The sequence below is a fragment of the Oikopleura dioica genome, chromosome XSR (assembly GCF_907165135.1).
Source record: "Oikopleura dioica chromosome XSR, OKI2018_I68_1.0, whole genome shotgun sequence".
Classification (NCBI taxonomy): domain Eukaryota; kingdom Metazoa; phylum Chordata; class Appendicularia; order Copelata; family Oikopleuridae; genus Oikopleura; species Oikopleura dioica.
Genome location: NC_137294.1, coordinates 2,480,981 through 2,495,783, shown reverse-complemented (window position 1 = coordinate 2,495,783; position 14,803 = coordinate 2,480,981). Strand labels below are relative to the sequence as shown.

At 42.2% G+C, this 14,803-nt stretch overlaps 4 protein-coding genes across 4 annotated transcripts; all 4 read right to left on the bottom strand.

Moving 5' to 3' along the window:
• Positions 1-1,427, bottom strand: LOC145708764 (uncharacterized). The gene is made up of 4 exons (XM_081786462.1): positions 1,275-1,427; positions 938-1,228; positions 289-894; positions 1-183 (listed from the first exon to the last, which is right to left on the bottom strand). The coding sequence occupies exons 1-4, from the start codon at positions 1,425-1,427 to the stop codon at positions 1-3; spliced, it is 1,233 nt and encodes a 410-aa protein (XP_081642588.1).
• Positions 1,428-5,728: 4,301 nt separating this feature from the next.
• On the bottom strand, positions 5,729-8,132 carry LOC145707415 (uncharacterized). Its single transcript, XM_081784938.1, has 3 exons — positions 7,624-8,132; positions 6,260-7,060; positions 5,729-6,005 (listed from the first exon to the last, which is right to left on the bottom strand). The coding sequence occupies exons 1-2, from the start codon at positions 8,101-8,103 to the stop codon at positions 6,788-6,790; spliced, it is 753 nt and encodes a 250-aa protein (XP_081641064.1). The 5' UTR covers positions 8,104-8,132; the 3' UTR covers positions 5,729-6,005; positions 6,260-6,787.
• On the bottom strand, positions 8,131-10,071 carry LOC145707416 (salivary C-type lectin 2-like). The gene is made up of 4 exons (XM_081784940.1): positions 9,925-10,071; positions 9,014-9,092; positions 8,363-8,633; positions 8,131-8,312 (listed from the first exon to the last, which is right to left on the bottom strand). Exons 1-4 carry the CDS (start codon positions 9,989-9,991, stop codon positions 8,175-8,177), a joined length of 555 nt encoding a protein of 184 aa, XP_081641066.1. The 5' UTR covers positions 9,992-10,071; the 3' UTR covers positions 8,131-8,174.
• A 3,382-nt stretch (positions 10,072-13,453) lies between these two features.
• Positions 13,454-14,563, bottom strand: LOC145708085 (uronyl 2-sulfotransferase-like). Its single transcript, XM_081785707.1, has 6 exons — positions 14,452-14,563; positions 14,248-14,380; positions 13,992-14,179; positions 13,830-13,931; positions 13,684-13,780; positions 13,454-13,638 (listed from the first exon to the last, which is right to left on the bottom strand). The coding sequence occupies exons 1-6, from the start codon at positions 14,502-14,504 to the stop codon at positions 13,624-13,626; spliced, it is 588 nt and encodes a 195-aa protein (XP_081641833.1). The 5' UTR covers positions 14,505-14,563; the 3' UTR covers positions 13,454-13,623.
• Between the last annotated feature and the right edge of the window lie 240 nt (positions 14,564-14,803).

The following is a 14,803-nucleotide window of genomic DNA, read 5'->3' as shown; positions in this document are numbered from 1 at the left end:
TCAAGAATGCCATGCTTTGAAAATGATCAATCCCGGTAAAGTTTGTGTAGTACCATCGTATGAAAAGCTCTGATCGATTCCGTCGACGACAAAGTCATGAAAAGATGTTGGAATAGAGGCAGGAAGCTCGTGCTTAGACTCTACTTCCGCGAAGCGCTCCACGCTGTCGAAATCGAAATCAGTCTTTGTTGAGAAAGTTATGTTGCTTTTTTTCGCGTTTATTTTCTGACTGCAACAAGAATCAATTTTAAAGGTACTCGATTTAAATTTTCTCCGTTGAAAATAAACGTTCCTGACGCCGATGGAAGATTTGCTTGAGTCGTTTGGTGTTTTCGATCTTGATGAAGCGTATTTCTCAAATGGAAATGATCGCAGGGAAGCGTAATCATTCGACCGTGCACTTGCTGATCGAGAAAGATCTGCCAAGCTGATGCCATCAACAAGAACGGGTTGTACTCCTGATCGGAGCTTTTGTGTAAGCGTGGGAGCGCCAACGACGTTGCTAGAAGAGTACGAGTAGGACGACTGATTGCCAAAAGGCGATGACGTTCTGCTCGATAGATTTGCCCGTGGCTGAGGTGCTTCTTTCGCTCCGATTCCAGTCGCAAGTCCCGCCGAATTCCTTCTTACATGTTTCAGATTCAACCCTCTGGTCGGATGCGCCGTTCCAGGCCGCGCTGGGCCGCCGCTTGCCTCGTCCAAGGCAAAAGGAGAGCCACTTTCGTAGGAACCAAAGGCTCGGCGGTCGTGGAGATTCACTTCCGAAGTCGTTCGAGTACGGTCAGTGAATCCATGCCTATCGAGAACTTCCATCGACTCCGCAGTCCGTTCTTGGATGATCTTGATTTTCTCCGCCGTCTCTCGAGATGTTATAAATTCCGGCTTTTTCAACGCCTAAAACGTGTTCCGTTCCCGTTCAAATCGAATGAATACTCACCTCCAGTGGAGTAATCGGTTTTTCCTTCTCTATCTTTCCTCGTGGCAAGGGTGGTCTTTCGACTAATTCTTTGTCAAAATTGAATTCTTCATCATCAGTCACCGGGGGCGAAAACATGAGCCCAGTGCCATCCGGTTTTCGTTCAACATCGACGGTGATTTTTTTCTTCTTCTTCTTCCCATTATTCTCTTTTACAGGTTCGAGATTCTTGAGCGGCCAGGGCTTACAACTGTACATCTTCTCGTTATCGCTTTTACTCGTTGTACATTTTGTAATTGGATTAGTGTAATCCTGGCAAAAGAGAAAATGTCAGTTGTTAGAGAACAATTAGGTGAACCAGGCCTGTTTCGGGAAAGTTAAACTTGGACGGATATTGATTCAAAGTGATTGGACTGCGGTATTGGCCAGCTTCTTCCTCGGCTGCCTGGGTCAGGGGTGATCGTGGAGAGCTCAGTTGAGTTTGAGGGGTCGTGGTGGGTGGCGCAGGCATGGCGGGAATTCCTTGAAGTGACCACAGAGGCGAACTCGCCGGCGGAGATGCCCCGATATCAATGTTTGAAAAAGAGGAAACTTCATTAGAACTCGTCGGGCTTTTATGTGTGTTCTTCTCATTCAAGCTTCCGCAAGCTTCGAACTTTGCAGGCAAGTTAAAACAATAAAAAAACACTTTCCTGGAGGTCTTCTTATTCCCATTTCCGCGTTTCTTCCCTTTCTTTCCCATTTTAAATCTTCTGAGTCTCTGTTAAATTTTTTCAAGATCTCTCTGACTGAGCCCTCTTGTGCCCCCCTCAGGCGAGTGACAAGGAATGGAAGTTGGTCGGCGGGAGAATAAACACACAACGGGAATGAGAAAAAAAACGAGTCACTAGAGTTGTGAGCTCCTCGGCATCTCTGTACCCCTAAGGAGGCAATTTTCACTTTGCGCTAGGCTCGCATACACGCTGCGTGCCCAAAGGTCGGCTATCGGATTAGCGCGCGTGCAGTCGGAAATTATAAATTTTTGAGAAAAATCGAGAGTCATCAATGCTCCTGCTGCTGTTAACTGCAACGAATCACGAATATGCTCGCTGTACCTCGCTCAGTTAAAAAGTAAGATTCATAAGAGGCGATCGCCGCTGCTTCTTCTTCCGTCAGTTCGGTCGCTCCAATGGAGGGGACATCGTCGACTGTGTAAACCCCAACGTCTTGGTCGGAGTCGTAAGGGTTTCCGTACGATTGACTTTCAAATCAAGTGATTAAATTTCACCAACAATTCGTTCAATCAATTTCACTAAAGTTTCCTGTACGAAGAGCCAGTCATGCCTGATCTTTCCAAGCGGCTCCAGGGTTCTTCATTCAATGGTCACGAAAAGAAACATGAAAAAAATGACACTGAAAAATATTCTCTTCCTTGATTTCAATGACCGTTTTCTGGAGAGTTCTTGCCCGCCGTGTAAACTTCGTCATACCCAGTTCTCTGACTTCGACTTCCATAATTGCGGCTGCTTGCTGGTGAATCTTCCGGATTCGAAAACGGGCTGTCACAGGGATATTTTCACATTTCATTTTAATCTCTTTCTCTTTCAAGTCCTTCTCTGCTCGTTTTTGTTTATGAAAAAAATCAACCCTGACTTTTGAGTCTTCTGTTATTTGGATCAGACGGGTCCATTTGGAACCACGCACCGACGTTGGGAATTTCGGGTTTAGGGAATTTTTGTCTCGCTAGCCAGGCTCACTGGCTCCTGTGACCCCCTGCTACCTCCTCGCTAAGGCTGGGCCCGAGTCTCGGCGAGTCACCTTGTTGCCCTTGACTTGTACCCTTTGGACCTAATCATAAAATAGTGCGCGTAGTGCGAAGAATATATTTTCAATATTCAGGACTCCTGAAGAGAGAAACCATTATCAGCAAGCGAAGAAACGTTTCTGTCACATTTATAGAGCAGTAAAGCATAGTTCTGAAAGTATGAGGAGTAACGCACTGCCAAAAAGTGGCCTTGGCAATTTATTGTTCACGTTTGAGTGCTTTACTTAATTAGTTTAGTTCTCCCAGTTGATTGAAATTGAATCGAGATAGATTGAATCGTTATTTATTTCAAAGACGCTCAAGATGACAATTCCAGCGCGTCACGCACAAATGTCGATGGGTAGATAGCGCCCTAATCAAATACGTAACATGCAGCATCATATATACCCTGCTACTGTGTACTTGCCACATGCGAGAATCCGGCCTGCTGAGCAAATAGTAGTACCAAGTTTTTGCTTGCTAATTGATCTTCTCAGCCTGCAATTTGAAAGGAAAGAAAACATACCTTGTCCTTTTCGCCAAACAGCTTCGAAGGCACCAGCGACATAGTCGTGCACTCGAACTCGTTGTTCCATCTTTGTTTTATTCGTCCCTCATTTTTCTCGATTATCTCTTTCTTGACAGTTTTTTGCCGGAAGAAAACTTCTTCTTTTTTTATCTTGAGCAATATCTAATGTTCTTCAAGTGAAGAATTTCGCAGCCGCTTAGCAACAGGATTTTGATTAAACAAAAAATGTATCTTTCCGATTTTGTGATCGAAGTTGAGTTGGAGCTTCCGGGAAGATCTTGAATTTTGATTTTCGCGGTTGGATTTCAGTTTCACACGTTCGCTCATTCATTGAGCAATTTACTCTTTTCAATATTGACTAACAGTTAGATTAAAGGGAATACAGTCGTTTGCGCAGTGACTCAGCGACGGGAGAAGCGGCGGAAGTTGAAACAGGTTCAGCAAAATAAAGAGAGAACCTGATCCGGAATCTGAGATGATCGGAATTCGCTAGAAACTGCTTGTCTTGCTCCACTTCTTCTTGTGGGTCATCGGTCATCGGGTGAAGTGGGTGAAGTGCTCGGCGTCCTGTTCCAGCCCAAGAGCTATATTTCGACACCCGCAAGAAGGAAATCGATAGTCAGTCTTCAACTACCTATGTTCCATGAAAGCAAAATCCCTCTCAGCAAGATTTCGCGAATTTATGCGTTTCAGAATTTCAGAATTTCACAATCTTCCACAAACGCGATCCTACTCGACCCTCCCTCGATCTAATACTCGAACAAAGGTGAAGAAAATGAACACCGGCCATTCCGAGTTTTATGAATCAAATGCCTTCCCGTTGTGTAAAGAGACCGTGACTGGGTTCGGCAACCTGTGTAGAAAACCTGAGTCAGGCTCTGAAGAGCCTGCCAAGCCGCTTTGCGAACCTCTCTTCAGAACCTGACTCAGGTTTTCTACACGTGTTGCCGAGCCCACGAGCGTTATTCAAAAGATAAATTGCTTTTTTGAATGCATTGAACTAAGATTTTTTTTCAGGAATATTTATTTCAGGGGAAGTTGATTCAGGATTGATTATAATAGGGTCATGGTAATATAGGGTTAAAATCCGTATTCAGGGACTAGTCAGGTGTTTGTAAGCTGGAGTCATTTGTCAAGTAGGGTCGGTAATTTAAATTCGGCAAATATTAAAACCATATCACTGGAGAGAATTCTAACGAGTTTGTGAACAAGTGGGGTTTTCGGTTATTCGAGCGGGTTTTCACTAAGTTGAAAAATTTTATTTTTTTTTGTCTGCACACAGGTTTTTAGAGCTTTTTTAGATTTTCTATGTCTCCATAGATTATCCGTGGAGTAAAATGAATTAATAGTAAAGGCATGGCGGCAAAGCAATTATACATTTGGCATCTAGCGAGCTATTTTTAGGGTCTTAGATAAATTTACATTTTTTTCGGTTTTTTTATTTTTATGCTTTTTTTTGAACTATTTTTTAATTTTTTTTTGTTTTTTTTTACTTTTTAAAAATTTTTAAAATGACAATCGCGAAAATATACAAATGCTTGACATAAAGACAACTAAGCAAACATTAAAAAAAAAGAGATTTAGATCTTGAGATCTACAGCTTTACAGCGAGGGTAAGCCAGCTCTGAGCGGTGAATGTGGATCCGAAACTCGGAACTCGAATATTCTTCAAGGAAAACCCAGCCTGTCACTGTATGATTTTCAAGAACAATATTCGAGCAAGGGGGTGCCTTGCGCTAACGGGCATAGGAAACTCAGTGATTAAGTAGTCAGTAAAAGTAGATTTAAAAGATTGAAACTTTTCGGCAGTTTGGTTTTTGAATCGTCGCGCAGTAGTATTCTAGAGCAGTTCTGTTAGAAAAACTCGCCGTGAAAGTTGGTACTTACGACTGCGGTCAGTTTCGGACATCAATAGTTTTTCATGGCGCTTGTTTTTTTGTATTTCCTCATGGCATAGATTCGTTCTTGCTGAGGGCAAGGAATCTATGACCAAGAATTGCCTAAGAACCGAAGATCGTTGATTCAGTAGCATTTTGATAAATCAAGGTCCTCTGTCGTTGGCATTGCGACTCATCGAAAGCAATACCGACTATTCTGAAAATAGGAAACTTTTAGAACTCAAAAGAAAAGCTAGAAAAAAGCGCAAAGAAGGACTTTATCTCTATCTCTTTCTTTCTCGTGCTGATGCTCGAGCTCGACTGAGGAAGAACCTGCTCGACGCGGGCTTTTATGGCGCAAAATGGTGGCGTTTATTGGCTGGGAGTCGTCCTTGTTGTTGTCGAGTTGCATAAAAAAAGGTTTCAAGCTCGAGGTCGGTGAGACGGAATGAGGAGCGCCCTTTCAAAAACTCAAAAATAACAGTCAAAGAGCGCCTCGGAGAGCTAAAAGAATCTCCCTCCACAAGCTCGCTCGTATCGCCCCGGTCCTTTCTCCCACGGTTTTTGACTTTATTTTTAAAGAAACTGCCATCTGCATCATTTTTTCAAGACAAGTGTTAAAATAGAAAAGACTTTATTTACAGCAGGCTAATAATGGAATGAATAGTTTTGGATACATCTTCGCGAGGGTCTTTACAATCGGCGTTTCTTCTTTTTATCTTCTTCTATCTTACAAAAGAGTGTCCTTCTTTTGCTTCAGCGATTTTGCCCGGACGCGTTTCAATGCGCCGTTGCGAATGCCAAAGCTCTGGACATTGTCGAGAGTTACATCGCTGCCGTACTTATCCTTTGCAAACTGGCGAATGTCAGAGCTAAATGCTGGCTTTCCAGGTCGTCCCCCTATAATGAAATTCATTTTTTGCCAGAATAGTGATAATGAAGAACATCATTCATATAATGATGAATTGGTGGAACCTGTGTAGAAAACCTGAGTCAGGTTCTCAAGAGCTAAATGAAAAATGAAAAACCGCTTCGCAAAACAATCACTCTTATCTATTTTAAAATGTTAGCGAAGCCGCTACGCGTCTTTTAATTTAAGCTTTTCAGAACCTCAGGCTTTCTACACAGGTCATCGAGCACACGGTGGAACTTACATCCAGATCTAGCATGCATCGACGGATCAAAGCACTCATGTCTTTTGACTCTTCCTTTGAAAGCCAGCGCAGTTGGATGGACTCGTCGGGGCAATCCCTCCACAAGCAAGAGAAACGAGTTCTTATCTAAATCAAACCCGTCGTTGCTTGGGTTTGTGTAAAACTTTGAGTGCAAAAGCACTTCCGAACCGCTTTTGTAAAAATTGAAAAAATTGAAATTAAAAACTTTTTTGGGATTTCAATTGAAAATTGTTAATTCTATCAATTCCTCTGAAATAAGAGGGGTTAGGGTTAGGGTTGGTAGAAGAGGCTTGGTCTCACAATGAGAAAGTCAACGACCATGAGAAATATCGTCATTCTTCACTGTGAGAGTCAACGAAAACGATTTCACGTAAATGAAAAGAAGAATCCCATCCCTTGAAAATTAGCCGAGATGATGTCTTGTGGGAAGCGGATAAGTATCGAATACCCGACTGCTTTGTTTTCCCATCTCATGCCAGTTTCTCACAATTTATTCGGTATAGATAGTTATTTATCAAATGAGCTGGAACGGGCCTCGTTCTCGAAAACAAGCCGGCTGATTTCTGATTGCGAAATGCTTTCGAAACTGTTCCTGAACCGGTTTGGAATGGAAACCTTCAGCGCCAGGCCGAACGAAGTTCCCTTTCCTCTTTTCTGGACGGACCAGGCGTCGACGATCTCCGACGTAGCTGTGCAGTAGCTCGGGGTGGGACAACCCTTTTGCACTCGAAACGGCAGAATTCCATGCTCGTTGGTTTCGCATGTTTTGGCCGGCTCCTCCTTAATCACGCGATTTATTTCGATGAATATCTATTTTCACGTTGACGGATTAACGGTCCACCGATTTAGGAAAAAGAGAGAAAAAAGCTGTCCAAAGCCGCGTATATCAAAAATTTCGCGTAAGGGATTATGCTCAAGAACGTTGTGATAAGAGCAACTTAAGGTGGTTCTAATTTACTACGAGTTTAGAACTGCATTATTTCCATCTAAACTTTTGCTCGAACTTGCGCGTTCCGCGACCTGCGTAGAAAACCTGAGTCAGAGTCCTGAAAGGGCTTGAATGAAAAGCCGCGTAGCGGCTTTTTTGAAAACGAAGTCGGCTTCGCCAGAGTTTTAGAAATAGATTGAGAAGATAATTTATGGAATCTGAGTAGAAACCTGAGTCAGGGTCTGACTGAAAATTTAAAATATTGATTGAAAGGGTACTATTGGCGAAGTTACTTGGCGGCTTCGTTAAAAAGCCGCTACGCTGCTATTTTCTTTATAGGCTATAAATTACAGCTCCTTCTCAGGACCGTGACTCAGGTCTTCTACACAGGTTCCCGAGCCCAGTCGAAACTTACGTCGTAAATAATGTGCGTGTGCCGTTCGCAGACAAAGCCAACGCCTAGCCCTTCTCTCATCTGGCCAGTGTTGGCGTTGGTGCATTCTTCATCCGTGAACTTTCCGTTTTGCATCCTGACACAGTTCTCTCCAGGATTATTCGGGTCGTCGAGGTCCCCGGAAGGCTTGTTGACCCACCAAGGAATTTCGATTTGAGGCTTTCGGCCAAACGCATCCAGCGCTAGTCCGTCTTTCTCGCGGTACCCCACCCAAAACGACTCTGGAAGGCAGTTGATCAACATCTTCACGTACTGCAGTTCTTCTTCTTGCTCGAAAACGACGAGATCCCACTTGCCCGAATTGTCGGTTTCTTCTTCGTCAAGCGCTTGGCACTTCGCTCTTGCTTCGTTGTAGCCAAGCTTTTCCGCTGGAAAAATGCGGTAATTGTCGTCTTGTGGGATTTCTTCTTCTGGCAGTTTGTCACAAGGACCAAGATCCATCAGAGGTCTTTCAAGTTGAAAAAAAGTCCGTTTGCTTGAATCTTAATTTTCCAAAAATTTGCAATTTATCTTCATTTTATCTTTTTTTCAACGTTCCTTGGTTCACACGCAAAGGAGTTTTTGTAAGCTTTCTTGTTCTTTCCCGATTTGATGGTATCTCCTCGACCGCAAAGAGCATCTTCCCAGAAGAACTTTTTCTTCTTGTATCGCTGAAAATAATATTTTAAATTGACTGATATTCAAGTAATTGAAAGAAAACCATTCGGACGCAGTTTTCGCCTCTTTCATCTTTCGGGCTGCCACGTTTGTTGTTTGGCTCTCCTGGGCCATAGTTGGTGTAAACCGCGCGGTTTCCGTACAGATCGGTGGTCAACGCGGGATCGGCCGAGTTGGCTCCCCAGCCGTCTTCGTTCATGAAACCGATCCAGAGCGCATCTTCGTCCTGTGCCCCGGCTTTGAGAAAGGCCTTCTCAAGTGCTTCTTGCTTTACGGGCGAGTTCACGATCACCAATTGCCAACCATCGTATATCCTGAATGATGAATAAGAAGAGCGTTATTTGTATGCAGAGCAACGGTAATCTCTAATCTTTCCGATCTGCATATATCTATCCTTTTTTTTCAAGTGTTTTTATGGTAATTCTCCTTGAACTCGAGGTTGACAACCAGAGTTTAAAAAATGCTTGTTATTTTAAAACGAAAGCCGCGTAGCGGCTTTTTAAAAAAATAAAGCCGCAAAGCGGCTTCGCCAAAGTTACCATTTTAACCGATTTTTGTATTCTAGAGAAGCTGTTTTGTGTCTTCGTTTATGAAATAACAGCTACGCGGCTTTTTACTGAAGCTCTTTTCAGAACCCTGACTCAGGTTTCTACACAGGTTGCCGAGCCCAAATGGCGATTTCCCTTGGACTTACGATTGGCAATAGTTTTTGGCCTCCCTCCAGGTGTAGATCTTATTTTCGCCGCCTCGATGATGAACTTCAAATTCGAATTCTGAAAAGAAAAATGATGAGTCGTGAGAACTGCACCGTGTTGAGAAATCCAAGCACTGTCATAATTCTTCCGGACGCGCGTGAAAAGACGTGGACGGCCCAGAATTAAAATGATGCCACGATTAGCATTTTTATGCGCGCTCGATGACTACCGAAAAAGGGAGACAGTTAGAAGAGTGATGAGCTGGATCGGAGGCAATTAGGGATTTTTATTTAAATAGTCGTGGTTAAAATGGGGATGATTTTAGAAACTGATTTAAGATTGCGCTTTAAAGAAGCTTGACTCCAAAAATAACAGATATAAAAATATGGGTTAGGTCTGGTCTCGACAACCTGTGTAGAAAACCTGAGTTCTGAAGAGCTTAAATGAAAAGCCGCTTAGCGGCTTTTTCGAAAACGAAGCCGCAAAGTGGCTTCGACAAAATTATCATTTTTTTATTATTTTCTTGTTTTCTATACAGGCAACCGAGCTCAGGGTAAGGGATCGGGAATCAGAGGATTTTTGCAGCAACTGAAAATGGGTCCTAATTGTGAATCGTCGATTCTGAATCGAAAAAGATATCACCAGCCCCTAATTGCCACCGGTATGAGTATTTGCATAATAGTATGTGCCTATTTCCACAGTAACCTAAACGCAATAAGAGCAGCTCGACAAAACTAGCATCAGCAAAAAGAAGAATAACTAATATATTCCTTGTCACTCTCATAGCAGCCCAGTATTGAAACGTTTCCCTTTCTACTCAAGCATTAAATATTAACAGAGGGAATGGTCTGCTGCATTATCCCGAAGAAAGTTTGAACCCCATCTCTGTTTTTCTGTTGTATTCATTTACCTGGTTTCTCTTGTAATTGTGCGTGAATTGTGCCCGTGCACAGCGTCAGAAACCTAAAAAGTCGCATCCTTTTTTTTCAATTCAAAACTGTCAATTCGGCGATTTTTTTTTTCAAACTGCTACTATCGAGTTTCGAGTCCTCCTCTTCCTTTTCTAGCGTGAAAAGTATGAATAGAGTAGTAAGCTTATTGAGCATCAATCGTGAATACGAAAGAGCGACACCGCTACTAGGTGGCCATCGCGCGCGCGCTTTTCTAGCCTATCTCCGCCTAAGCTGTCGATAGTTGAATACTTAACGAGCTTATGTTACTCGATTAAAATCTGATGAAACGATCATTTTTTGATTAATTCCTCAATTACCGATGACTGCAAAGTTCACGAATCAATGTGCTAGGCTCGACGACCTGCGAAAAAAACCTGAGTCAGTGTCTGAATGAAAGGCCTTTCATTTGAGATCTTTCAGACCCTGACTCAGGTTTTCTTCACAGGCCACCGAGTCACTGCGGCGACGAATAGGCAGGTTCTTCTTTGGAAGAAAATAAACTGAAAGAAGGCTCCAAAATGGACAGGATCCACAAAAAGACTGATTAACACGTGGATGATCAAGATCATTTGATCCAATAATGCCCCCATTCTTTCCATCGCTAAGAAGTTTTTTTTTCTTGCAGGAGAAAAGTAACAAGTGGGGTAAAAACCCTCTTCCTTTATTTTGAATATTCAAGCTATTGAATTTTGAATTGGCGATGATGATTTATCAAACCAAAGTTGACAGACACTCGGCAGTCAGATTTACCGTCTCGGTCTGAAAAACCAGAACAAAACAGAGAGAAAAAAGAACAGAACTGCTCCTGAGTTGGAGTTACTCTCGCTGCTCTGCCACCGTAATTAAGAGCAATAACAAGACTCTTAATTTTAAACATTTGCTCATACCGGAAAAAGATTCACGTTGTATATATTCAAATGCTATTCTTTCAGCCCCCAATTCTTTCAAAACTTTAAGGGTTAACTTTGACTGAGAAGAGCTGGAAGCAGCTTTTTTTCGCTACTTGCTCGAGCTGGTACCGGATTCCTAAAAACTTTCCACCACCGCGGGAACACGTGATAATGCAGAAATTTTCCAATTAGCGGCGCTAATTATTCTCGCTTATCTCCAACATCTGGCAGCATGAACACGGGAAGGTAGATTCTGTTGTAAACCTAGACGCCCTGCCAAGAACTAATCATCTGTCAATCTTTAGAGACCCTTTAGAGACGCCGGAAATCGAAACACAGACAGACTCGATTCTCATCAAGTAGTCATTCCTTTTTTGCTCTTAGAAACAAAAAAAAAACGCGATAAATGACTTCAAGTGATCGAAGTAGGGGTATTTTGACTAGTTAAGGGGGGGGGTCGACCAGAATCGGGATTTCCGTGACCAAAAATGCGGGAAAACCGGAGTAGATGGGAAAATCTGAGTCTACTGGTGGATAGAAAAGGGTTGAAAAAATCAGGCGTCGAAAACTAGAAAAAATTTTTGCCAAAAAAATTCGGTCGAAAATCCCCTCAAAGTAGGGCTATTTTCAATAACTTGACAAAAGGCAGCCTAGAAAAATTAATATATTTTTGGGGGTTTAAGTTAATTCTTTTCAATGATTGTCTCGGGGGAACGCATGCACGATGATCCACATGATACTATTCATTATTAACAGAAATTATTGTATTGTGAAGATAGTTTTGCAAATTTAATTTAGCTTTTTATTTGGTAGTTTTTTTAAAAAGAGAAAGGGGGTCTTTGTTTCCGTTGAGAAAATGTTGGAATTCGGCGACAATAAATAGAGAGGCGAGTTTGATTTGAGATTTTGGAGAAAGGACGTCACCGGGCGGTAAGTGGCCCAACGTAAGAGTCTGGAACGGCCACTGAAATGGGATACCCAGTGACGACTCAAATCGCGCCAGGCCACTGTACCTCTCTTAATATTAACCTCTTCACTGAACTATTGAGATGCCATCATTTATATTAAACCAGTCTCCCTCGAATCGATTCTAACTCAATACATCTTCAAAAAAGCTCCAGAAAAAAACTCTTCCAACTCGATCTCAGCTCAGAGAAACACCGTTACTTCCATCCAAAATCCTAAATTTCCGCCATTTTGAATTCAATAGCGATTACTCTCGTAAGTCGCATCATTGATTGAAAGGTGATTTTATAGGAGCAAAATAATATTATTACTGGATATACAGGCGTTATATGTACAGCTGAGCTGCTTCTCGTGGAGTAGTCTAAACCGTTTTCCATCAAGCCGAGAGGAAAAGACCCCTTCCCGTGTCATTATTAATTGCAAAGAGAAAGATCTTTCTTTTGGGCCTTTTCTTATATTTTTCTGTCCTTGAATTTCTTCTGAAGATATCAAAGATCAAAGCTGAGCTCGGCAACAGGTGCAGAAAACCTGAGTCAGGGCCTGAAAGAACTCTTCAGGCCCTGACTCAGGTTTTTTCACAGGTTGTCGAGCCTAGCATCAAAAGTTCAAAATATTTATAGAGAGAGAAATTTGTATCTTCTAAAAAGCGATGTTAACCCTGACTCTTGTCAATTGCGTACTCTGCAACAATTTGTTTCTTCCTGCAAGAATAATCAGCGGCGAAGCTGGGCTTGTATTAATTTTTAACCAAAAGGCTATAAATAAGCTCGCCTGGCCAAGAACTCAGTTACACAAAGAACTCGTTATCAATTTTAAGAAAATATCCAGATAAGATAAGCAGCACGATGCAATTCTTCTTGCTCATTTTGGCACTCTTCAACTCCGCCGCACAGAACAGGGATGAAGCTTATCTAGAGACCTTCTCCCAAAAACGAGAGACCCAAAAATAAAGTTCATCTAAAAATCAAATCTACTAAATTGACCATTTCGTACCGCTCAATTAATTTTTCATCCCTGACCCAGTCAAATGACATCTTTTCGTCATCATCAGAGCTCTCGCGGCAAAAAAGGAGGTACCAACGAAAACACGCGCAAATCAATCTTACACGCCGATTAAAAAACTATCAAAGGGTTATTTTGTTAATGACTGTTATTCAGTTCGTACATTACGAATCTGCTGACGTTTATGGAGCGCGAGCAGGAGAAGAAAGACGAGGTGGAGTTGCTTTACTCCCTGCTTACCGAAGGAAAGGCATATTGACGTCTCAAGGGTTGGGCTTGGCAACCTGTGTTCAAAGCCTGAGTCAGGGCCTGAGAAGTCTTGAATGAAAAGCCGCGTAGCGATTTTTTATCTAGTTTTTATTTTAGCGGCTTCGTTTTCATAAAAGCCGCTACGCGGCTTTTCATTTAAGACTTCTCAGGCCCTGACTCAGGCCTTGACGCAGGTTGCAGACACAGCTTGGCGACCCCTTCTAAATAAGAGATTGTTGAGGACTCTCTCTTTAGCTTTATTTCATAATTAAAAGTGCCTTAATTAGACCTTGGCGGACGATGAAGGCTCTCTACATGTAAAATCCCTATTTTTGTCAACAACTTAAAGTCAAAAAATATAGAAATTAAAAATTAAAAATGAAATATAATTAAAGCATGTTTACTCCAGCAATGAACAGGCAAAGTTTCAGTGAAAATCGGACACTCGTAATATTAAATACTTTAAAATAATAATAATAATGATGAAGAATTAGAAGTGCAAATAAATATTATTGGCATAGTAAGAATTCGTTTTTGGCTGCAGCGTGGTCAGTTTTTTGGTGGCTTAGGATAAGTAGTTTAAAAATATAGTCGTTTAGAATGATTCACCTTTACATAAGGGTCTATTCCTGCTCGTTTCATTTTCTCGTTGAAAATTCGTTTTGCAAAGTTGTAGACGTCGATTTCGTGCCTCAACGGTCCATTTCTAGCGTTATTTTTAGCTGAAATTTCAATGGAAACGAGACAAACTGCACCTGAAGTAGTTTTTGCTCGCGTCTGACATGGGCGTCTTGTGTTGCGTTTTCGTCGCATTGATAATCTGCTGCACGCTTTGTGAGTTTAGAGCTTCGACAGCTCTGAAGGCGGATTTACGATTATGTATTAACTCGGCCACATTAGAAAGGTTAACACCTCACCTGCTGTAGTAAGACGGCATCAGTTTCTCAAAGACGTGAAGGGTGTCAATAAACTGCTCCAGAATGCCGACGAGGAAAAAGTTGTTGGCGATGTTGTGCTTGGCGATTTCAGCCGCCTTCTGTTTCTCAGCAGGCGAGTGGCCTGTACATACAGGGGCATTGCCGCACAAGAATTGATTGTACTTCCACTGAGACGAACGTTGAATATTTGGTCAAATAATAATCAAGGAGAAACGCTGATTTCTAGAAGCAGTACCTTGACTTTTTTGCAATCTTCATGTCCCGTTTCAACGCATTTATCAATCGTCAGATCTTGATCCTCTCTTCTCCGGCTTCCTGGTTGTCTTTCCCAGCCAAAGCGTTTGAAGTAAAAGTTCGATTCGAACCAGCTTTTGAAAGGTTTTTTAACTGGATGCTACTAGTAGTAAAACTCAATAGTAAAGCTGGTCCAAAACCTCGCCTGAGCGGATCGCGAATGACATTAATCCAGGTCGGCGTCTCAAGCTCGTACATGCTCGCATTGAAGTAGTAATGATGTTTGAAAATGAAAAAGGGCTTTTCGATGGTCTATGCTAATTTCATTACAACACTCTCGCATTTTCGAGATAACCCCGAAAGAGATAGGAGATTCCCTGGACCACCGCTTTCCTTCGAGACTTTTTTATTCTCCACTAGTGTGTTGATAAGCTTGCTCATTTTCTCGCCGTCGAAGAATTTCACCAACGAGGGCTCTAGCTTCAAATATCGAAAGCTGTTCCATCTACTGAGTACGCCGAGGATTGCGTGCATCGTTGTCGAGCCGCACTTAGGCA

Bases quoted from the DNA above. Each gene is read 5' to 3' on its own strand.
- LOC145708764 (XM_081786462.1), bottom strand. From the start codon at position 1,427: ATGCCTGCGCCACCCACCACGACCCCTCAAACTCAACTGAGCTCTCCA. The intron at 895-937 runs GTGAGTATTCAT...AACACGTTTTAG, and splicing joins AACCGATTACTCCACTGGAG to GCGTTGAAAAAGCCGGAATT. The intron at 184-288 runs GTTTATTTTCAA...TTCTCAACAAAG, and splicing joins CTTCCATCGGCGTCAGGAAC to ACTGATTTCGATTTCGACAG.
- LOC145707415 (XM_081784938.1), bottom strand. From the start codon at position 8,103: ATGGATCTTGGTCCTTGTGACAAACTGCCAGAAGAAGAAATCCCACAA. The intron at 7,061-7,623 runs GTAAGTTTCGAC...CGCGTGATTAAG, and splicing joins ACACGCACATTATTTACGAC to GAGGAGCCGGCCAAAACATG.
- LOC145707416 (XM_081784940.1), bottom strand. From the start codon at position 9,991: ATGCGACTTTTTAGGTTTCTGACGCTGTGCACGGGCACAATTCACGCA. The intron at 8,634-9,013 runs GTAAGTCCAAGG...TTCATCATTCAG, and splicing joins GCCAAAAACTATTGCCAATC to GATATACGATGGTTGGCAAT. The intron at 8,313-8,362 runs GTTTTCTTTCAA...TATTATTTTCAG, and splicing joins GCGAAAACTGCGTCCGAATG to CGATACAAGAAGAAAAAGTT.
- LOC145708085 (XM_081785707.1), bottom strand. From the start codon at position 14,504: ATGTACGAGCTTGAGACGCCGACCTGGATTAATGTCATTCGCGATCCG. The intron at 14,180-14,247 runs GTACTGCTTCTA...CGTTCGTCTCAG, and splicing joins AAGATTGCAAAAAAGTCAAG to TGGAAGTACAATCAATTCTT. The intron at 13,932-13,991 runs GTGAGGTGTTAA...ATCCGCCTTCAG, and splicing joins ATGCCGTCTTACTACAGCAG to AGCTGTCGAAGCTCTAAACT.